At 40.4% G+C, this 25,287-nt stretch overlaps 1 protein-coding gene across 1 annotated transcript; it reads right to left on the bottom strand.

The window, feature by feature from the left end:
* Nucleotides 1-18,135: 18,135 nt before the first annotated feature.
* tmx1 (thioredoxin-related transmembrane protein 1) lies at nucleotides 18,136-25,284 on the bottom strand. Its single transcript, XM_080413242.1, has 8 exons — nucleotides 25,077-25,284; nucleotides 24,058-24,173; nucleotides 23,755-23,800; nucleotides 22,660-22,788; nucleotides 22,284-22,329; nucleotides 21,104-21,205; nucleotides 20,924-20,990; nucleotides 18,136-20,693 (listed from the first exon to the last, which is right to left on the bottom strand). The coding sequence occupies exons 1-8, from the start codon at nucleotides 25,271-25,273 to the stop codon at nucleotides 20,443-20,445; spliced, it is 954 nt and encodes a 317-aa protein (XP_080269368.1). The 5' UTR covers nucleotides 25,274-25,284; the 3' UTR covers nucleotides 18,136-20,442.
* Between the last annotated feature and the right edge of the window lie 3 nt (nucleotides 25,285-25,287).

Here is a 25,287-nt window from a genome sequence, read left to right on the forward strand (position 1 = left end):
AGAAACAGAGGGGGGTGGAGTAATTAGACACAACATTGGAGGGAGAGGCGATCCCAAACGCAACGTTATCTCGATGTCACGTCCAGAGCGAGGAAGGAGGTGAAGAGACCTTTGGTAGTTTGCAGGATCACGAACCTGAGACACCAGCGACAGCTCGTATATTTTCTAAAGGTAACTCCAGACCAATCCTAGTCGGCCCGATTTTGGGCCGATTTGGCGTCGGGAAGCGTCGTCCAGTCGGTTAGGGGTCCGTCGGGGGGTCCGTCGGGACCTTTTCGGCCGACCCAGAGCCGACCGAACATGTTCAGCTTTTTAGCCGACTGGTAGAGCAGTGGCAGTGACAACAAAGGGCTGTCGGTGTTGCCAGATTATGTGAGAGAAACAAGCAACCATGTCTATGAAAACCTACATTCACTGTTTCTCGTTGTTGCTCCCAGAGAGAGAGAGATTGATTGATTTGACCTACTTTTGCGCTGTGGTGATGTAATTTATTGGGAGCAGGTGTGTAAATTAGCAGTGGTGGAAAAAGTACTCAAATGTTTTACTTAAGTAAAAGTATCAATACTGCAATGTAGAAGTATTCTGTTACAAGTAACAATCCAGAATTCTACATTTACTTGAGTAAAAGTACAAAAGTATTGGTATCAAAATGTACTTAAAGTACCAAAAGTAAAAGTACTAAAAATTTGAGGATGTTTTAGTATATTATAGTATGTTTGAAAATAGCAGATCTACAAGCTCACAACGCGTCGCGATGCGACGCGTTGTGAGCTTGTAGATCAGCTATTTTCAAATAGCCTCGGTATAAAATATAATGTCATAATTTATATCTGCAAAGTAACTAGTAACTTAAGTTTTCAAATAAATGTAGTGGAGTAAAAGTACAATATTTGCCTCTGAGATGTAGTGGAGTAGAAGTAAAAGTATAGACAATTGGAAATACTCTAGAAAGTAAAAATACCTCAAAATTGTACTTGAGTACATGTACTTAGTTACTTTACACCACTGTAAATTAGTTTTCAAAAATGTTGTGTACACGTCAGCAGTGGTGGAAAAAGTACTCAAATGTTTTACTTGAGTAAAAGTATCAATGCGCGATTTTCCTGTCAATACGTTTTTTTTAAGACACCAGTCCCCTGTTCATTTGTCAACAATGATCTAAATGGGAAGTTTATTTAATTTTCAGCAGCTAGAATGGTTTTTTGGTGTGCAACACAACCCTTGTTTAAGTGAATTGCTTTCACCTGCTGCTGCTGTGCGGAGTGTGCGCTACCTAGGGCATATCTCCGCCAAGCCAGGGTGACCTACCCAGGCTCATGAAATTCATATTCAGGCATAGTAGCCAATTAGAATGAAATCTGCAAAAATACCATATATTGGCTATATATTATGGCTGTCGGGTGGAAATCTTGTATGTTCCTTTTTTATTATTATTTAAAAACAATTTAAAATCGTGAAAATAGCCAATCTACAAGCTGTAATTATTAATAATTAAGAAATACTATATTTTAAAGAGTGAAAAATCAACTAAAGTCATTATTAGTGCAAGTTCATTCACATTTCATTTGAATGAAAATAACTTGTGGGTAAAATACATTCTGTGAATCTAATGTGATTAATGTGACCCCTACTTCAGTCAGTGAAGTCCAGGGCTGAATGTGACATATTGAGACCTATATAACTAAATATTGGTCATTTGCCAACACATTATTTTGTGAAATAAATGGGTTATATTTCACAGATAGTTATACTATTCTTATAATATATTAAAATACAATCATCCTTAACCTTCAAGTTAAATGCATTTCCGTGGACTTAAAAATCATTTTTGGACTTAAAAATATTTATTATTTTTTTGGATGGCCTTCCTGCCCTGGCATTTGGCCTTTGTGCCCTCCAAAAAATTACAACACCAAAGGCCAAGTGGCCTTGCCCCTAAAATGACGAAATTCCAGGCTTGAATGCAATAGATGTACTCTGAGTCTGTTACAAGTAAAAGTCCGGAATTCAACATTTACTTGAGTAAAAGTACTAAAGTATTGGTATACAAATGTACTTAAAGTACCAAAAGTAAAAGTACAAAAATGTTTGAAAATAGCAGATCTACAAGCTCAGAACGCGTGCATCGCAACACGTTGTGAGCTTGTAGATCTGCTATTTTCAAATAGCTTATAGGTATAGAATAGGGCTAAAGTGGTTAATGTATGTTTCATAATGATTTATATCTGCAAAGTAACTAGTAACTAAACATTTCAAATAATTGTTGTGGAGTACAAGTATAGACAATTGGAAATACTCCAGTAAAGTAAAAGTACCTCAAAATTGTACTTAAGTACAGTACTTGAGTAAATGTACTAGTTACTTTACACCACTGCACGTCAGTGAAGAAAAAACGCTGGGAACATCCCTAAGTGGCTTTGCAGGGAAACAAGCCCAAAGTCGCTTATAATAAGCAGACCTGGCAACGCTGGCACGCTAAAAGTCAAATTAGCACATGAATGGCCAGTCGGCTGACAGACTTAAATGGCAACTTTTGCCAACCGAATACCAGTCTGTTGCAGTCTGGAGTAGTCTGCAATAGTCTGGACGAGTCTGTTTGGTGCGGAGTTGCCTTAATGAAAACCTTGATGGCTGTCTTGGCAGAGGAGAAACATGCATATGTTGTAACTCAGAATAAGGCCTGGGGGGGCTGAGTTTGGAGGAGCAGTAACTTTTGCAGGATTAGTCTCCAACTCTCCATGGTCTGTGTATATTTTCACTGAAAACAACAGATTTTCACATTCTCCGGCATCATTTATTCATCTGACAAGCATTATGGTTTTGCAAGCTCACATTATTTAATGATGCAAACATTTCCCTCTTGGGTGGATTCTGGTTTCTCTTTTTGTCTTCTGTTCCCTGGATGCAGTGTACTGAAATAAACCAAATGCAAACGTTCAGTTCACCGGGACTCGACTCGATCCACCCTCATTTCTTGGGAGGAAACCACATCCATTCCATCCAAATAGAGACTTGCCACAGCTCTTGGGCCCAGCGTTACACAACCAGTGGCTTGGAGAGCGGCCCTCTCATGCTGATGTTAACTACATACGCAGCAACTTTCTGCGGGTCAAACCCCAGGCTCCCAAGCCACAGACTATCTATTAGACTTACAGTGGAGCAGTCCATTTTCTAGTGTGCCCCGATAGAATTGTGCTTGTAATACAGAATACAGTAACAGCCCTGAGCCTTGCCATGATTGGAAAAGAAAGTGGAATTGGTTGGTGAGAACCAGTTCTCGATTCTCTATGGCTTAAAAAGATCTCTGAGTGACATAATAGAGTGTCTTTACGTATGACCAATGATAATTCATTAATGAAAGAGAAGGAAACTTACATATAGATAGAACAATGAAGGGCAATGATGAAGATATAAGACAAAATTAATGTATAATGAATACTAATTAATTTTTTAATTCAGTAAAACTTTATTATAGTGCCAAATCACAAGTTCTCTCAAGACACTTAACATATGCCAATTCAATGGCTCTAATAAGTTATATGTTTTGAATTAGTATCATAAAGTCCTGGGGAAAATGTGATTTTGACTAATGTCATTATGTATGTGGCATACGGATGACTCGCTCAATTCAGAGGCTTTGAAACCTTATGATCTCACTTTGATGAATTAACTTCCTGTATCCTTGACATAATATAAAAAAACCTATGGTGACACTTCAATACTGGTGTTAACCTGTGACCAGCTTACAGTATGAACATAAACAATGAACATGACTTCTACACAGTGAAATACATATGGATAACATATGTCGTCTCAATGTCTCCATTATAAAGAGTTTCCAGGAAATGTAAAATGTGTTACTGTATAAAGTCAACACTAAAGGAACAGGAAGTTTATCGCTTGTGGTGAAAATATGTGGTTATAGGATCTGTTGGAAATAAACCTGTACACTGTAAAATCCTCTGTGTTAACTCAGAGTGTATACAGTATGCAACCAAATGTACCCAGAAGGGTCCAAAAGGTATGCATTTGTACTTTCTCTGAGTTGTAAATGGATAAAATAACACTGAGGATTTTACTGTGTAGGCCAAGCCAGCGGTGTAGAAACAAATTAAACTTGTACACTGTAAAATCCTCTGTGTTAACTCAGAGTGTATACAGTATGCAACCAAATGGACCCAGATGGGTCCAAAAGGTATGCATTCGTACTCTCTCTGAGTGTAGGCCAAGCCTGTGGTGTAGAAACAAATTAAACTTTCCTCAGTCCTCAGTAACTTTAATCCACATTACGATCAAAGTTCACAGGCTTAATTTTCCGCCAGGTCCAACTTCTATATCAATCGTTCGGTTGAAATGCCCTTGAGAAAGACACCCCTTATCAGCTCACTCGTTAGAGGTTCAGCTCAGAAAATGCAACATTAAATTCATTATTAGACCAGGCGAAGCCCTATGCAGCCCTGTGCATTCCGATAAATCCTCAAGTACTACAGCAGGGGCTAAAATCAGTCTGCATACAAGCCTTCAAATAACCCTCCATTATCATGCCACAGGGGTTGGCATGGACCACAGAACAACACAAATAACAACAAAGAAGTCATATGGCGCCCAAACATCCCATGGCATCTGTCGTGCACGCTGTGACTTTAATAGCTTTTGGGTTGGTTGCTTGACAAAAAAGAAAACACACACACACCAAGAAAAACGAAATAGATTCCATTTCTCTAAATAGCCAGCTGTTTAGAGTATATGAACTGTTTAAATTTGCACTCTTTCAGAGAATGAGGGAGGGAATTTCCCACTTGCTATTTAATGTGGGAACCTAAAGAAACCATCGTGACGAAGGGGAAAATCAGGCAAAAGTGGGTGTGGAGCCTTTTTTTCCCCTTTTCTTTCCTCGGCAGTGCATTTTCTCTGTTGACAAAATGCACATTTCAGACTCTGATTGAAACTGTAGCTGTAGGCTGGCCAACTTGTTTGTAAAACTTTTTTTTTTTTGTAATGGCCCCTAAATCACTCGTGACATGTCTGTCACTGTCACGCATCAAGTTTACATTCTCTACAAGAGCAATATACTTCTTAACGTCTCCTAGTAGCCTTACGACAAAGATACACCACTCTCTGACTGTTTAACCTGCAGGTTGGCTTGGCATGTCCATACCTGCCGGTGGCTTTTATTCAAGGTGTCTAGCAGTGCCTTTTCATAGACATTTTCACAGAGCTACAATGAAGTCTGAGGATTTGTGTCTGCAATGGGTTAGCCAACAACCTGTCTCACTCTCTAGTTTTTATTTGATCCTTTTAATAGTATTCTTGGCACTTTCAAACACTACCTCCTCGCAAGGACCAAGGAATGATGAAAAGACACACCAAAGCAAGTAATCAGACAGGGTAAGGAATCCATGGTTAAAAAGTAAAAGAGGATCTTCTAGTGCACACGCACTGCATTTCATATTAAAATATTTTTGTGGAAGCCAGTTAAAGTGTGACCATCAAAAAGAGAGTTCAGATGGCCGATTGGACAGCAGTGTTTTGTGGCAGGGAGTGGGAACTCTCTGGAGTGCAGAGAACAGGTTAAGGCCTGTCCTGCCTTTAGAGAGCTGGATTTACACTGACACAGGAATGTGTTCCTATAGAGAGCATGAAATCTGTGCCATGCTACAGTATGTGTACACAAAACAGATTCAACTCAACTGAAAACACTTGACTTGGCTGGTACCTGGTATCTTCTTGAGTGATCACACTGTAACAAGAATTGTTTTCCACTTAAACTCTCATATTTTAACTGATTGATCTGTATGGTACCAAATAGAGCAAAAATAACTGTCAGTTAATAGCATCATAATTAAGCCCACCACCTACATTCCAGATGTGTTTGAAGACACAATAAACTATTAATGTCCTGGCTCTTAATCATTTAAATGGACATGAAACTCTAGGCTGAGTTTGTAGTTTATTTTCCTGTTCAGGTTTAAAAAAAACAGCAGATTAAAACTAGAAGTGCGCAGATCTCCGCCAGAGTGGGTTGACTACCCAGGGCTGTGTCAGTCGTGGGGTGCAGCCACTAGGACACGAGAGAGCTAATCTCTGTGATCGAGATTAGCTGTAAACACACACACACACACACACACACACACACACACACACACACACACACACACACACACACACACACACACACACACACACACCCACCCACCCGCCGGCAGGCAGGCAGGCAGGCAGGCAGGCAGACAGGCAGGCAGGCAGGCAGGCAGACAGACAGACAGACAGACAGACAGACAGACAGACAGACAGACAGACAGACAGACAGACAGACAGACAGACAGACAGACAGACAGACAGAACATAATCCCTCACCCCAGCTGTTGAACATGATGGCATGCTAATAAGCAACACAGCTTCTACTAATACACTGACAGGTACTATGCATCCGTTTTTTTTAGCTTCTGCCAGGGTTTTTTCGATTTTTCTAACCTTCTTAAGTAGTCACAGAATATTTAGCTCCGGTATGATCGATCCCCTGATGGTTGCTAATCACGGAGGGTTTCACTGTGCTTCCCAGAAAATGTCATCGCAACCTCCTGTTGTTATCCGCTGTTAAAAATTGCATGTTTCGCCAAAAATACATAGTAAAACTCAGAAGCCGAGATACAGGTTATTTCCCAAATAAATTAACCAGGAAGTGAATGGAGCAGTAAATCTTCGGATTGCGTTATCTCCTGGTTCTGTGAGAAAAAAAAGAAAAAACATTATTATTATTTATTTATTTTTGTTGAAAAAAGTAGATTTACGTGATTGGCAGTGAACAGTTGTATTTGCATTAACATAGATCTACGTGATTGGCAGGGAATGTATTAATAATGGGTGTGTTAAATTTGTGTCCAGAGCCACATAGTCAACAGGTTTTATTAATTTGATTAGCTGCAGCTATATTGCTTATGTAAGGTCAGTCTTGAGCAGTCTGCCATGGTTTACCCTGCTGTAGTTTTTAACCTGAACTACAAAATCAATCTGGTTTAGTCCCCCTTTAAGCCCAATTGTCATACGACGTACGAGTAAAGAAAATAGGATCGGCAATTTTAGCCATGTTTTTAAGTTGTCAACATTTCTCCCAGGTTGACAGTGGTTAACAAATATCAGAGCTTGACCTGTGGTTTCTGAATACAGTCCTGAGACTGTTCAGAGTCCAGACTAGGACACTAAAGAAGCCTTGATGCTGTTTCCGTCTGACAGTCAGGAGAGAGAAGAGTTGTGGTCATACTTTATATAAGGTATGGCTCTCCGTGACCCCCCATGACTCTGGCTGGATGGCTGAGACTTGACCTCTCACCCTGTTGGCTTCCCCGGTCCACTGTTGTTGGGTTGATTGTGACCTCTCAGTGGGGTGAGAGGGGAGCAGTCTCTTTAGTCAGGGGAAATGAATCTTCCACATGCTGCAGAAGAATTCCACACGTCCAGACTCTCTGGAGTTCTCCTCCTGGGAGTTCTGGAATTCCTGCACCTGTGATATTCTCTTTATCTTGACCAAGTGGTAATACATACACATACACTCGACTAGCTCACTGGTTTTCAACTGGTTTCACCACTGGGACCCTAATTTTGTGCTGGTCGTGTCGTTTGGACCCAGTATGTTACAGTACATAATCATTTGTGAAGGAGGCCGATGCACACCTCAAAGGTTGACGACAGGTGCGTAATTCAGAAATGCACAATTTAGGAGGAGAGCTCTGATGGTTAAACCAAAGAATAGGACCCGCACAGACAATGTCTGTCCTGATGAAGGTCTAATGACCGAAACGCAGAATAAAAGCTACATTTTTTTGCAAGATTCTGACGGTGTGCAGGTCCTATTCTTTGGTTTAACCATCAGAGATCTCCTCCTAAACAGTACATAATCACAAATAACCCAGTTGCTTTTTGCCCATGACCACAAATGTCTGAAGACTCAGTTTTGTGCCCTAACACAGTGGTCGAGAAACACACTGAACAGCCCAAGATGCTTACGGACACATGTGTTTTTGCCAAAATGGTAACATTTATTCTGGGATGTCACTAAGATAGCCGATATCTTACAGTGTGTGTCTTTCATCCCCTGGAAAACAATTCTTCAATCCTACACTGCCACTGGTACATATGGAACTTCACTTTTGAAGTGTTGACACTTTTGAAGTGTTTGAAGTGGCAAAATGAGCTACTGCATGTGCTACCATCTGTTTGTGGTTTACTCTATCTGTCAGCTGGCAATGGAGGTGAATTACAAACAGGATTGAGGGCATCTGAATTCTATGTACATGAAGTTGAGTAAAACATTTATGAGAACGACCCATCTGTGTGGGATTACTGTAGGTCTGCATGTACGGAGCATAGGAACTCAGAAATCAATGTCCTAAGACATCTATAGTCGTTTTTTTGTTTTGATCACCATACATCTGTGACATATCACAAAAGGAGAAGCATTTGAATTCCATTATCAATTCTCTTTGATGTTTGGCAGTGAAATATCTTGTGTATCGTTGTTGTTTACATTATTCTGAGTGGAGGGGATTTCAATGAAGAAAAACATGACAGTGAGAAAACTAAACTAATATATGCACTTGTATTTCATATAAGTGCAACACGACTTAACGTTTCAAGCTGATTCTGCTGCTTTTTAGGAAGTCTCTTGAAACACAGTAAATCTTCCCTGATGTCACTTTCACCACCAGGGAGCAATAACAGTTATTTCACTCTCTGGGCACGTTTTATTTCCATTTTCTGCCAAAACAATGACTTAAAAGCTTTAAAGGGGGGGTCTAGCATCAAGGAACTTCAGAGGATGTGCAAAAACTGATTGATTGAAATTTGTATTAGGCAAAAGAATGTAAAACAACACAGTTACATTTATAATACTTTTGTCTAAAAGGTCCGACCAAAAAATTCCTTACGGACTTGTTTCCGTTGGGGTCCTCCTGTACCATTTTCATATGAGTCACAGTCAAATCACATCAACATTCACAAAATTCACTGTTGGTTCTAATCCTTTGAGGGAGCACGACTGTATTTTGTAAATGACAACAGAGAATAATCAAATACACCTCTTGTCCTATGTATCTCGATGGCGACCATGACCTTTAACCAATTCTGGACAGATTCTGGACATCATATTACTGAAATGTTGTTTGCCATTAAACTGATGCTCTTCTAGGTTCATAATCATTTTGTAATCATAAAAATATGATTACAAAAATCTGTTTCAGCTATTGATATAGAGTAGGACTACAGAGAGTTCAGGTATAAGCGAATGTCAATGTACACAGTAAGCACTCGATTTTTCAATGAACATCCAACTTTTCACAAAAATCTTTTGCTTGAGCCCAATGAAGCAGGGATTGGTAAGAATAAATCAAATCAAGTCTTATAGCCTAATTCTTGTCACAGATCTTGGGCTGGTGATATTTTTGTAATACATAATATATGTCCTTAATAACTTACTTGAGGGGCATAGGAACTTCTCATATATGTTGAATTACTTGGCATGGGCTAACTCTTACAGTGATGCTTATCATCTGCATTATTGTCTTCAGAGAACAGTTACGTGGCATCCTGGGCCCTGGTGTATAGGCTACAGTACAGTTGTGACGTATCTACTTGTGTACAAGTTGTAGAAAAAGTGCTGAATCGTCCAGTGCCTTTCGGAATTATGGAAAGATTTAAGGCAACAATTTAATATAGCCTCTTGTTCGTGCAAGTTTCAATCCATTTTTGATGGTGGAAAGTAATGAGTGTGTCAAACGAAGAACGAGTGCAGCTGATTTGTTTTAATATTCATCGTCATGACCGCAAGCAGCTGGCTGCAGCAGGATGATAAGTATTGCAACTCGGACGACATGAAACATGAGCGGGTGTTCCCTCTTGTGTTTTCTAATCAGTAGGGTCATAAAACGCTGTCCTCCCCTAGTGATGAGTGATTCCTGTTACCCTAGTTGTCAATGTGGCCCAGGCCCCAGCCCTATAACAAAGTCAAAGGAAGGCGCAGGTTTATCTAACCACCGGGCAATGCATGCTATTATTATGAAATGTCAAGCGTCTTACCTCGATACCAGGGCCAGGAATTGAACCTTATACCTTCTGCTTCCCAGTCGCCCACAGCAGTTAAAGTACAGATACTGTACAGGGTAAGAGAAGTATTGTAAGATACAGCAAGGGTAGCGACACAAAACTCAAGAGTGTTCTCTTGAGTTTCGTGTCAGAAACACCCCATCAACAATGAACAATAGTATTACAGTGACCTGCGCTATGCAGAAACAAAATACACTAGTCTCATTGTCATTACAGTAAGCCCTATCCTGCACTATCTATGCATAGCAAGTACACACAATCACAGTGTCTAGCAAAGGATAGGATCCAACCCTACACCCATTCCTGCACACTTACATCAGCTCAGTGGTGGAAAGTAACTAAGTACATTTACTCAAGTACTGTACTTAAGTACAATGTCAAGGTAATTTTTACTTTACTTGAGTGTTTCTATTTCTTGATACTTTTACTCCAGTACATTTCAGAGGCAAATATTGTACTTTTTACTCCACTACATTTATTTGACAGCTTTAGTTACTAGTTACTTTACAGATTTAGATTATTAATAATTAATTAAATTATTAATAAATACTGTAATCAAAATTTTTCAAACAGACGGTCTATAAGCTCACAACACTTGTAGAACGGCTATTTTTGAATATCCAAATATTGGATTTTTTTTTTACCTTTATTTATCTACGTGAGTGCATGAGTGCTCTTTTTCAGCAACACCCTGCACAGTCACACACACACATTAAAATCTGGGAACTGCCAACCCCAGTCTAATACTGTTGGCCACTGAGCAGCTCCACTGGAGCAGTTGGGGGTTCAGATCCTTGCTTTTTTTCACTTTCCCACCCAGATTGTTTCTGCCAGTCCGGGGGATCGAACTGGGAACCTTTCAGTCACAAACATGCTCATCTAGCCTTTAGGCCTCTGCTGCCCCGACTGTGACTTTTGTACTTTGACATAAGATTTTAAATGCAGTACTTTTACTTTGCTATTGCTGTGGTATTGGTATTGTTACTTTTACTTTAGCATCCCTCCTGGCTCCCAAGCTTTAGAATTTACTGTCCTTGGTAGATAAGATGGTTCTGATGTTATTTCTGATCCTGGTGCAGTCATGGATACTGTTGCTCTGAATTTGATCACTGTATGAAACTTCAGACATGCAGAATTAACTTCCATTCACGTGTGTGACAATTTGGGTCATAAATCAAAACAAAATTTAAAAAATACAATAGAGGACAGTCACTGGCACTGCATCCAAATGCATAAGGGTCAACAATCTGAAATTTCAGACATCCTATAGACTTGCTTGAAGCCTTATATTACTTTTAAGCCTTCCCTAAAAATACATGTTGACAAACAGCAGAGCCCTGCAATTAAAAAGGACTGTGCCTCTGAGACATGAAGACTGCTGAAGTTCATGTAATTGTTCCCCCTGTCATATAAACCTTGTAATTACCTCTTGGTAATCATGGCATCTTCTTTCTGTGAGCCTGTCAGGGCTATACAGAAATAGGCCATCTATCCTATTCAATCCCTCCTTCTCCTCCACTGACTGTACCTCCCCGACAGCTGCAATACCCCAGAGAGATGCCGGAGTCATTGCCCTGCCCTGGGACACTGCGCCAGACACACAACACCCCCCTTTTCCTGACACTATGATTTAAAGATAAACAGGAAGTATGAGATGTGTGGCAGGAATTGTGCCAGGAAGTATGTTTCTAAGAGTCAGGAAGTGTCGAGGCTACCTCAAGTTAGGATTCCGCGTGCGTGTATAAGAGGCTTTGACGTCCATGTATCCTGGATAATTTCATAGCATTAGTCTCAAGTGGATAATAGTGATTGTTCTATTGTGCTTTTGAACATATAATTACATCCTAAAGAGACAAGGGTTGTAGGATTAATAAACAAAATAGGGGGGGGGGTATTGTAAACTAAAACTATGCTACTGGCTGACTTCTTCCTGAATTCCTGTTTTGTTTGCCCTTGAGCAAGGCACTGAACCCCCAACAGAGCAATATTCTGGTTGGACTGTTACATTCTCTGGTGTGAAGGAATGTTAATCCCCCCCCCCCCCGCCCCCCCTGCAACTGGTTGTTGCTGCTGTAAATGAAAGTCAGCTTTCCTTATAAAATACGTTTTTTAGACTTGTCAATACCTTGACCAAACCCAAATCCAACCTTCCTTTTGTGTCTCTATTATACTGTCTCCCACTCAGATTGATTGATTGATTGATTCAAGATGTGGGCTTTTCTGGGCCTTAGGTAGTAGAGATCTGAGTGGCCATAGCTGAATGGGTAAAGAGCCCGCCTGGGAAGCAGAAGGTCCCAGGTTTGATTCCCGGCCCTGGCAATGTGTGGAGGTGTCCCTGGGCAAGACACTTAGCCCCTGACTGTTCCCTGAGGCGCTGTCCCTGTAGCTCATTGCCCCTGATACTTAGGATGGGTTAAATGCAGATACCTCATTTTGCGTTAGATGTAAATATACAGTGACAAATACCGCAAAGGAGTGTGGACCAAGTTATTATTATAGATACACAGAGAAAGAGCAGGGGAGTGACATGCAGCAAATGGTCCAAACGGGAATCGAACTGAGGACTCACTGTCAGGCATTGGAGCCTACATGGTGGGCCGTCAGGGTTAGGTCGCCTGGTAAATACAATATTAAGGAATTCAGAATTGTCAGTTTTAAGTATTCCATGGCCTCTCATCTTCTTCAAAGTTCGCTTTCACAGCAAATGCCATTCATATACCAGCTCTTAGAAGAGTTAACCCAGTGTTTCTGCGCAGGACAGGCCAAAGGCCAAAACAGCCTGTCAGTACTGGTTAGAGGAAGTGCTTTGATGCGTCATCTGACTGTACAAACCATAATAACACCCATGATAATAACACAAAGCGCCATGGGGCATCGCTACCGTCATCGCCTGGTTATGTAACCACAACGTAAACTGAATACATGGAGTGCTGCTGAAAGGTTCGCCTGGGCAGGCCATATAGACTTGATGTCCGTAGTGGTACCAAGAGATGTTTTCCTTAACTTAACAAAGTTTGACCACATTGACAGAGAATTGTCTCCTTGGCACTCATCAGGCTCACAAATACTGGGATGGAACTCTTGCTAAGATGGACTCCCACATATACCACATCTCATTTGTGCATCGCTGAAATGATGCGTTTATTTGGATTGCCATGTGCTTGCCTTATACTGGCTTTTTATGTCTCTAAGCCTATAAGCACAGTATGGAAAGGGAAAACAAATTATCCTTGACCTACAGCAGAGAATAAACCTTAAAAATATGCAAGGCCTGAGGCCCTGGGGCCCTGACCTGCCCTACTGTTATCTTGCTGTTTTTAGTGCACTGCAGTTTTTCAAGTGCATAAGCCATGGTTTAAGACGGTCTGGACATGTGCAGATTCTGTCAAAGCTCTCAACTCTATACCTACATAATCTCAGCCATTAAATAGCTCTTAAAGCACTCAAGGGCCTGGTAGGTCATCACCGAGTGGTGAATGACACCTATTCTATGAGAAAGCATTTGAATGTTTATAAAGATTGACCATTAACGCAAGGGGTGGTAGACAACATGGATCCAGTGAGAAAGTGTAGCCATGTTTATAAATGATTTCCATAAAAATGATGAATGTCCCTTTACCGTTAGCTGCAGAAGAACACCTATTTGCATATTGATAAATGGCACAGGAAGAAAGATTTCTGCACCGGCAGAATTCAACTGACAACTAGCTAGTAACTAAATTGCTAACATTTAAACAGGGTTTCCGCTCCATGTGCTTGCATGCTTGCTGCTTGGTTGAACCAAGAGAACCAGATGTGTGTTTTGCATCAGGTGCCACGCTCCACAACAAACCCTCGTATCCATGGCAACTACAGTCCTCACTAAGTTTGGTTTAGAGCTAATGGCGTCTAAATAAACACTGGGGCTACTTTAACCACAGAACATCTATCTTTAACACTGACCCAGCCCACAAGACTCACTTCAAACCACTTCACCAGCAGCACTAAGATAAACATAAACATTTAAAGTAGAAAATAACTTTTTAACTTTGCTTGGACTGAAATACTTTTGTATCATTCCTTGATACTTGATAGTTTTAAAACTATGACATTAGATACATTTGCGTGGGTCAATACCCAATAGCAGTGTTCAGGCAGCATATATTATGAATTCATGTGACTTTTCATTGCTATTTTTGAGAACACTTAATGCAATATAGTTTCCGTAAGGTACAGTAGTTTGGGGCTATTTCTCTCCTGCTAAGTAGGTCTTTATTGTCTGCTTTACAACTCTTTGCTTTGTTTGTATTTACAACTAATAATTTGTTTTGTTCCTTTTTTTGTTTTACTGTACTGTGTGACTTTGTTGTAGTTACCAAATACTGTTGAGGTGCTTTACAAACCGTTATTATTATTAGTGTTCCATTTAAAGCCAAAGTTATGTTGTTAGCAGGTTTTATAGGACCAGAGGAAAAATTCTTTCAGGAGCAGTAAATGGAAGGAGTTTCCTTTTCACATGAATCAAATAGCTATGAGTCACACAAACTTGTTAAGAAAAAAAGAAAATTTTGACATTTTTCTGCTTTGCTCTCCTGGGATCTTGCTCTTGCATTAGTCCTTGTTCTGGACAGACTGGCACATTGCATGCCCGGCCAGCCCAGTCCAGTCCATTTTCTAGTGTTTATCCTCATGGGAGCGAATGTTTCTATTTTAGTATCACTGCGTACAGTGAGAGAAAGACCCTTGGATCCTGGCAAAGACAAGGGCAGGCCTGTCTCCCTGGCATACCACTTTTTGGTCTCTGGAACAAAAAGTACCTCAGTGAGAGACAGACAACAACCACAATAACAGGCTTTTGTTTTTCATTTTTGATCTAGATATGAGCCAACATGTCATTATCTTGCCTGAAAGGAAATGACACACTCCTTATAGTTGCGGATAAGAGTGGGCAGGGTGGGAATGCTAGGCAGAGGACACAGTTACTTTTCCCCCTTTTTTTGGTGGGGGTGTAATTCACTAAGGAAACAGTTTCTCAATAGGATGTTTTTTTTGTGTGATCTCAAACAGTTCAGTGGACACCAACCTGGAACAGATTTCAGAATTGAGAAAGAAAAGAGGGCATTCTGTGTCCTGTAACTTCAGGTTGATGACAGAAATAAATCATCATTACAAGCCTAAACAAGAGGAATCTCAATCTCTTCATCTTCCTTATGGGGTTTAATGGTCTAACCACATGGAGGACATTGAGAGGACACAGGCAGCTTAGAAGAACAAGTGCTGCCTTGTCCGTTCACCACTAGCACCTCGATGGTGTCCAGTAGCCCCAGCGAGAAAGGGAGGGATCGTATAACACTGCCATGTTTTTCTCGTGGATTTTTGTGGTTTGAGCAAAACCTGCCTCTGGCCACAAGCCCTGGAACTTGAATTTAGAAGAAGAAAATATAAAGACTCAAAAATCTGTCTTCCCCTTTTTTGAATTCTTGTGCTGTTGCTCATAAATTAAAGCTTTTGACGGCTTAGCATGAAAGTCATACAGTTGGCTCCAACACCATCCATCTATAAGCCCTCCTTCCCTCTTTTGTATATTACACATTCCATGTCAAACAAATTATATGGAAATACTTGGACAGTAACGAAAAGACCAGTTACTATAGTGGATTGATTTATTATGTGGATGTGATGAATTCTGAAACAGTGTATGGAAACAGTGCAGAAAAGTGTGGGAAACCAGACCCTGAATGTTTATGTTTGCTTTCGTGGTCTGCTACTTACCACTGAGGTGGAAAAAGTGAGTCAGGGCATCCAACACCTGATTTCAGGAACATCCTTTAATGGTAGATAAAGGCACATCTTCCAAGACAGGGGGTCAGTCTACTGACAAGTCTGATGAGAAATACATGAGTGTTCTTGTTGTGCAGCCCAAGTCTAGACAAGACTAAAGAGAGATCATGTTCATTATCCTGGTGTTTATCTCTATCTTATGAGCTTTCATTATTTAATGCAAGTCATAATAACTGTACTCCGGCATAAATTATGACATGAGAATGAACTGCTACTGACCTTGGGTTAAGGTTAGTGCCCCCCCCCCCCCACACACACACACACACACACACACACACACATAAACCACACACCTTCACAGACTAGGACATCCGCATCCAAACTTAATCCACCACGGAAGCGTTTAATGAACAGAGACATTTGAGAAAACGCTACCAGGGTGACACAATACAGCAGCCCTGCTCTATAAAGCAGCCACGTCACAACAATTACTGTACATTTACTCACTCCTTGACAGTGCGGTGGCTATAAAATAAATAGCCAATATGGAAATTGTGCATTTTGAATAGCACGCTCTGCCAAAACCAGTGCAATCAATCACACATCCTTTGATGAGACCAAACTAGTTTATTTACAATGCCACTTGCTATTACAGCTGAATGACAGAGAACATCCATACAGCAAGATATTGGATGCACATTTTCCCTTCAACCCCTTCTTCTCCCACATACAACACAATAACCCATGATTGCTTTGGACCATTTGTACATGGTTATAGCCTACTGTATATGCAGGACAACACATACGTATATTAATTGCCTTGAACCTTAAGGTAATTTAATGAAGCACATTATAATACAATGATGACAATTAACTTTTTAATGTGGCATATCTCAGAGCAGTGCTACAAATTACTTTTATGATAAATAAAATAAAACTAAACTAAATAAAATAAAACGAAAAACACTAAAATGCCAGACAACATAAAAAAAGATTTAAACATGAATAAAAATAAAAGCCAAATGCATTGAGGATAAAATTGATTGAAACAAACTGTATAAAAGTGTAGCCATAAAGTGGGTTCTCTCAGTTTTAATTAGAAAGTCGACACTTAACTGCCAGGTTATATTTCAAACTGTCTATAAATTAAATTAAGTTACCATGGAAACACACATGCAACCTTGATAAGGCCTGATAAATTGAAAACAAGGGCAATAGAAAAGTAGATGGATTGGTGCAGAGTATATGAACAAGAACAGAAAACTACAGTAAACCAACAGCAGTGTAGTGTATTCACTTGTTATTGAATGTCACAGAGAGTGTGAAACATCAGAGCTTATGGGTAAATTCTTTACAATCTCTGAGCTCAATTAACACTCAGGACTTTGCAGTTTAGGCTGGCACTCCATTGTGAGGCTTACAGGTTCATTTTTACACCCTCAGAATTAAATTAGCACGACTTTACAGTGTAGGCTGGAAATGGCAGTCCATCATAGAGGATTCCCCTGGAACCCCTTTCTGCCCTCTCTCCACCCTCAGAGGGCTAAACCTCCGCTAAACATAGTGCGCATGCAATGACAACACTGATTATATATCCAGTCTTCTGACGGTCTTTCCTCTTAATCCAGAGGTGCAAAGAGGTTATCCCCCTGGGAGGATGGAAGTGACTGAGACAGACATCTGCAAAGGAAATGACAAGTCTCAAGAGAATAAAGAGATGGGACTGTATATTGTATCTTTACATTAAAGTTCTCTGTCTCTAATTCCCTAAAGTGTAGTGTAAATGCTATGGTTATAATCCTGGGGGTAGATTAAGTATGCCATTGGAGTAGGCTTTGAAATGCAGTTATCCACCAATGCATTACTCCATGTCAAATTCTGAAATAGCAAACAGATCTTTGGGAGTATGGTACTATACTATGCAGGTAGATATTTTCCATGGTGGAATGTATGTACAACTCTGCCACCTACTGGGGAAGATGGGGACAAGCTTGAGAAAACATCATTGGGGAATGCTTTACAAAAACAGTACATTCAAAATCAACTCTTGTCGATAGAGAGCCTTATTTGTGGAATGTACTAACATGTTGGCCTTTTAAAACATCCAATACTAGTACTAGTAATAACAGGGTACCTTGTATACCTTTTTTAGTTTAACATCCAGATTTTATATGATTGAAATGACACTATTTGAGCTCATTCTTGGAAAATATTCAGAGTAAGCTTGTTTAAAAGATGTGGGCTTACACAGATGGCATTGAGACAGATGGACTGACGTTTGGTTTCAAGAGTTTGAGTCTTTATTGAGAGAAATGTTGTTCACACAGTAAGGAGCACCGCTGGCTCAGGCTTACTTCATTCTTTGTTGCATGACTGTGTCACTCAACGCAAATTACACATCTTATAATACGTAATTTCACTCGAGCAACATGGCCATGCAACAACGTATAGAAAACAAGCCTTAATGCACCCAAACAAGTTGTGAAAGCTACAAGCCATGGCTAGTTTATAGGTTAACAATGATCATTTATTTCAACCACCACCAAAATGATTCTATTTTCTTTAACATAATAGAAATCATGATCATTTTTGCAAGTCTCATCCTAAGCATGGTTATAAGTAGAGTAAAATGTCTAATGAACATTGGTCAAACATTGTACCTTTCTGGTTTAAAAAAAACAAAAAAACACAGGCTTTGTCATTCAAGTGAAATGGACGTTCTCAACAGTAGGTGTAAAAGAAAATTAACTGCTGATGAGTTAATGAGAAACCAGTGGGTGGGTAAAATGGTACTCGTTACAAGTAAGGTTAGAGCCAACATAAAAGAGGTTACTGTGGCTTTCTTTTTGCCATTTCTCCCCATTTAGTTGATGCCAATTCCCTAAACTAGTCCCTGTTGCTTCCAATCTCCACTGCTGGCCTGGGGAGGGTACACAACCATGTGCCTCCAACAATTACAATACACACAAACACTGGCGGCTTCTTTTCACCGAACGGTTTCACAGGGAGAAAATAATGCATCTTCCCTAGTTCCCCTCTGAACAGGTGCCCAGACTAACCAGTAGGAGTCACTAACGCAGCAATGAGGACATAATCTCCTACCGTTTTCCCACCCACAAACACTTCCAATTGTGTTTGTTGGAGTGCCCGGCCTGGCTGGAGGCACCACTCCTGGGAATATAACCCTGGCGTCTGTGGTGGTGGGCGAGTGTTTTCCCTCTATGCCAGCCAGATGCCATGGTTACTGTGCTTTCCAACAGTGCGTTTTGTTAAACTAAACACAGACCCAACTGGAAGCATTGGTTTACAAAAATGTTACAGTATGCTAAACGATTCCCTCCCTCCTGGGGTAACATTGTTCTGGTCCACTTGCTATTTCATTTACCAAGCAAGCACAGCAACTTGAGGGCAGCTTTGCCCATCCTCACTACACACTTTATATATTAATGTATTTTTTTTACGCAGAGCCGGGTCCCTGAATATGCTTCCGTAACTGATGTTGTAATGACATGCAATGTAGGCCTTTCTGATGGCACATCTCCAATTTAAAAACATTCTTTGACAATGACAATCCAAATGAAATGCAACTCCCACTGTGTGATTATCAATTGATCAGGGTGATAGATCCATACAGCTATGGATAATAGATCACACAATGGGTACATATTTACCACGCATCTATGTAGTTGTGTGTAATCTTAACACTGTTTAAGAGCAGCAGTGTTTCTCAATCCAAGCCAACATCTTGGTGTGATTGCTAAGCATAGAACTGCGATAAAAAGGGTCCCTGCCCCAAAGTGCATGAATCACACACACACCTCCCATGACACCATGCACACAAGATTATAAAAACATAGGGACTAGATTTTTTGCCGCGTATTCCCGTATTAAAATGATGCAGCCATCCACTGCATATACACTAAAAGTGCAATCCTGAGCACAATGGTGCCTCACAATAGCAGGATACACTGTAAAGGTGGACTTTGTTTCCAAAAAAATTATGACTTCTTTAATATGTGCGATGTAAAAAACAAAAAACACAAGCATACATTAGACGGCAAATAAAACGCAACAAAATGTTACCCAAATGCAAGCTAAGTAGAATATTTTAACAGAGAGAAACAAAATGACACACACACACACACACAAAAAGATGCATAGGATAAACATAAAGTTGCTAAATCCAACTCGACCAAACTTCATACCCCAAATCCCACACTGGCAATTTGTTTTCCAAAAGAAAAACAATTAGAAAGAGGGAAATCCAAGTGTTGGGAGTGTTTGCTTCTCCAGGGCAGAGCCTGCAGCTCAGCTGGTGAGTGAGAGCGGTCATCCTGAGTCTAGCGTGCCCTCGGCGAAAACGGAGGCAAAGGAGAGGGAAGGAAGGATGGAAAGAGAGGTAAGGAAGCAAGGCATTGCCAGGGGCCCAAGGGAGGAAGGGTTGGCCTGGGATGGGGGCTTTGCCAGTTCCCTGCTGTAAACACTGCTGCTGCTGAGGATCAAAGCCTCCTCTGACTCCGTACTCCGCTGCTCTTCTCAAAAAGGGGAGTTAAGGGGCCGTCTGTGGTTCCCCCTCACAGGCCTCTAGGTGTCCTCCTCGTCCTCACGGTTGCCCACCACCCTCTTCCTCAGGGCTTCGTCAGGGAAGGCCTGCCCCTTGGGTTCAGGGTGGCCCTCTGGGGAGCCTCTCCTCCTCCTCCGCCAGACCTCATCCGGATCCCCGTCCTCTTCCTCATCTTCTTCATCGTCATCGTCTTCCTCGGCATCTGCATCCGCCTCATGCTCCTCCTGCTGCTGCTGCTGGATTAGCCTAGCTTGATCCGTGGTTTGTTTCTCTGCAGTGACATGTGAAAAATACATTACAAATAGAGATGCTAGATTGTTATGTTTTCTTTTTGCCATGGTCATATTAACCGATATCTACCTTCGCCAAATTACCTAACTTTGCAACAACAGACAGACTGCAAGATGGAGGCATTTTCCTCCAGAATTTATATAGAATATAAAGTAAAGCATAATCTAAAATTCAAAGCATATACATTAACATCAATCATCTGACACTCACTCTGGTAGTAGTCGGGAGAGGAAAATCGCCGTGAGGGAAAGACGTAATCTGCAATGAATACCAGTATCTGAAAAGACAAGAATTAAACATCTTGTATCAGATGTGCATTTGTCTGTGGATGGAGATCAATATACTTTGACTTTAACACCTTTATGCCTCAAGTATTATAGAATAACTCACCAATCCCAAGGCTAGGCCAGAGACGAGTGTGGCTAAACCAAAGATAATGTATGAGCCCCAAACGGGAATCCCCAACTGCTCTGTCAGGTAGTTATGGCAACGCTGGATGGGAGGAAAACAGATTATACTAACAGGCAGCACATATTGGTCTGTCAAGAAATGGTTAGTAATCGTAAGGCTAGGGCTTGACACCAAGGTCTCAAAAGCACTTGCCCGTCTAGCAAAAAAAGAAAAGTGTGCTGGCAGGGCTGGGGGACATAGGCATTAAACAAGCACATGTGTGCATACATAAACATTTGCGAGTGTGCTTGTACTAGAGTAAAAGAGAGGCTCTCCTCACGTCTGCTAGTTTATACTCAGATGCTGAAATTGCAGAACCCAGGGCTGTATACAATGTAGCTACCTGGGCATGATGAAGCGCACATATTGTCTATCACCATCAAAATCACAATTTTAGCACATAAAAAAAGAAAACAAAGTAGATTCTTTTAACATGAAAAAATATTTCCTGCTACAGTTAATTTTGGGGAAATTAAATTGTAACTTGTATTCATCTTATATTATGCTTGACAGCACAACAAAAAATCTATAGGTCTCCATTACCACACACATTTGCCAGTCTGTTGACAAAGTATGTAGAAAAACAACATACCAGAACTTGTTTTATTAAATAGTCTTGACTCTGAATCACACTAAACTGTACTGATACTGATATAGCGTCGCTTGTCAAGTAGAGACAAGCTTGAAACCATCAAATTAACTAGGAGTGAACAAGCTCCTCAGAATATCTCCGCTGCATCAAACTACAAGACGCACAGACTGACACACAGCCTGGTTGGGATATGGCCACTAACACGAACAGACGCATCAAAAACTAAATTTGAGGGGTGACATGCATCACTGCTCGGTTCGCCGTCAAAAATGTTTATGGACAGATATAGCTTAAATTGTGTGACTAGTGAACAAAAGAAGGACTGCTTCCCAGTCCCTAAAAACACTCCAAATGGGGGGGAAAGAATCGGAGACACACTCGCCATTGTCGGCAAGTTTTAAGTCAATCGGTTGGACGGTGGTCAAGTTATGCTCGGGACAGACAGCCAGACAGCCAGCTAGACAAACAAACACACACACTCAATGCTTTGGCCTTTATCGCAGGCAAACCTAACATGTCCTCACTTACCCGAATAAACATGGAGAGCTTGAACAAGGCAGACATTGAATTCATTCTGGAAAAAATGAGGAAATAGTAGCATGTAACACATTTCTTGCAGAGTTCTAAAATAGTGACATAGTCTCTGTAGTACAAAATAGGCAGTTGAGACTAGGTGCAATACCATATAAGTTGTGTGAATTTCTGATCTCAAAACCAAAGACAACACAGTAAGAAACTATTGTTTGTAGTTTGGCCAATCATATTTTTTCTCAGTTGCAGGGATGCTACTGGCATAGAGACCACACATGGCTTTCCCAAATCAACAAAAATGCAATCTGAATAATAAAATCAGATTCTACCAGCACACACATTGCATCCAATTGCTGTCAAGTTGGGAACTCACAAAAAGGAAGATGGCCCAAACCAAGAGGAAATGGGCTCGACCGCCTGCCATTTCTGTTCGTCAATGAAGCTAAGAAAGTCATCTTTAGTGCGTGCCCCTTGGTACTTCCGGAACACTCCATCTTTGCAACTAAAATACACAGGAACACACAGTGAGAGAAAGAAATAGAATGATAGAATAGAACCCCTACAAATACAATATAGAATAGAACAAATAACATTAGTCATTATTTTGAATTATATCCATGTAAATATTTACTTCAACAAAATGTTAAGTCTGACAGCAATCTATAACTCTCTACAAACCAGCATTGAGCTAACAGCTTAAAAGTAAATGGGGGATTTAAATGGGGAGATATGCACTTAAGTCAGTCAGATGAGAAGGAAACTGGGGCTGAATGATATTGAAAAAAGTTGTGATATGTTGTGATTAACCACTTGAACCCTGGCATGCATATTCTGGGGGGAACATTCGCCAAAAATAATCGATATACAAGCTCAAAATGCGTCGCAAGAGATTTGGTGTAGACGGAAAATATCGGTCAGAAAACAGCGGAAAACTTTGAGCTTGTAGATCGGCTATTTTTGGCAAAGACATTTGGTGTAGTCTGTAGACGGAAAATAGCGGTCCGAGTACTGTTGTATCAAGTCCGTTTCTCTAAGACTAGAGGGTTTAAGTGGTTAAAAAAACAACAACCAAAGAAAACAGGAGTTACAGCATTTCCCTTGATACTATAAATGCAGCTTTCAACTTAAATTGCTACCATTGGAAATAATGTATCCCTCTAGCAATGAATGATTAGGGTGATATTATAGAGGAAAATAAGTTATATTCTAAGCTTTAAAAAGTGGGTGAAATTCTCTGTGGTACAAGTTTAGCCTACACAACATAACACTGATGTATTCAGTTAAGCTGAACAAACGCAGACTGTGAAAAAGTAGTAAAAGTGTCTTAGCGGAACATGAGTGAAGTGCCCAATTTGTTTTCCTGTGCAATGTCAATATTGCACATGCGAACGTTGCAATGTCAATGATGAAAATATATTGTTCAAACCTAGGGGGAAGTGACAAAACCACAATATACCAGAGAACTTACTGGTAAATGGTAGGAAGTGAGGTGATGATGAATCGACCGCTCAAACCTTACAGGGGGAGGAGAGGTGCAATGTTACAGTGCAGGAAGCAACATTTGACTCATAACACAACCGAGGAATTTCATATTGACAGGCAAGCTATGTTATTCTGATTATAGTAGCTACAAAAGCATTGGCTGATGTTAGTGTTTCAATGTAGTGTACTGAGGGGTTAAGTCTTAGATCGTGCATCCACTTCTACCCCTTGGTTAAGGAATGCAAGAATCAAATTACAGCCAAGAAAAGAGAAGCAACTCAGGCCATACCAGGTTGTTCTGTGACATCCACTTTGGCTATGTTGACCCCCATGTCGTCCCCCCAGTCCGCAAAGTCATTCCACACAGGCTGGAGTTGCTGGCATGCAGGGCACCAGGGGGCAAAGCTGAGGAAAGATTTATGAGGAACCAAATATAACATTAACTGTCACAGATTGTTTTGATTGATTGATTGAATACTTTATTTAGAAGTTTGCAGAAACAAAGCACATGAAAGTACAGTTCAAATACAAGGTCAACTAAATAGGATTAAAAAAAAAAAAAAAAGCCTATGGCTTGTTTCAATCAGGGTCCTTTGTACTCAATTCATAGTGACATTAAATGACAGACAGATATACACTACTATGCAGCACATCATATAAACAGTTTAAAAATAAATGAATAAGAAAAACAAAACATAGTACAGTAAACAGTTTATCAATCCAAAGAAAACGGAATGATCATGTGCATCAATCTTAACAAAATTCCTACAGCAATATGGATTGACAACAATTATTCATAATAGCTAATGTTAGCTAGTTTGCTGTCAACTTAACTGTCAACATTACTGGACATTTGCTATCAGTCACTGTTATCCAGTTAGCTTCATCAACTTGACATGGAGCTTCGATTTACTCTGCAAGATAACTGGACAAGACAATTCAAGATAAGACACGAATAACGTCTCTCAGACTGGAATTTATATGATGTTTTTGCATAGTATTGTATACTATTGTTTGTCATTACACGTTGCGATAAATTGAATAGTGAATACACAGGAGCAGGACCCCAATGGAAACAAGCCATAGTGCTTTATTGGGTTAATCCTTTTAGCATCCTTTTGTATTGAACTGCACTTTCTGCGCTTTTTTTTGCCAAACTGTTAATAAAGTAATCAATTAATCAAAAGCCTACAGAGACCTAGAAAAATCTCCTCAGATTAACGGTTAGCCTAGCCTAGCCTACACAGCTAGCTAGCTGACCACCTTAGCTTATCATTTAGCACTTTTCGTTAGCATGATGGAACTCACAATTCAATCATCCATTCTCCTGACAGGATTTCCTCCCAGTTCCCGTCAGTAACGTCCCTGAGACTGTCCCGTTTAGCCGAGACTCTCTGCGACGTCACACATATTGCTACGATAAAACAACACAGCAGTGTGTAGCGTCTAGTTTTCCATGTTAAAGAATACATTGGTTCGTGAGGGCTAGCCAACAAGCACGCCATGTTTGTAACAGTCA

Source organism: Gymnoscopelus braueri, assembly GCF_963280865.1.
Source record: "Gymnoscopelus braueri genome assembly, chromosome: 19".
NCBI classification, from domain to species: Eukaryota; Metazoa; Chordata; class Actinopteri; order Myctophiformes; family Myctophidae; genus Gymnoscopelus; species Gymnoscopelus braueri.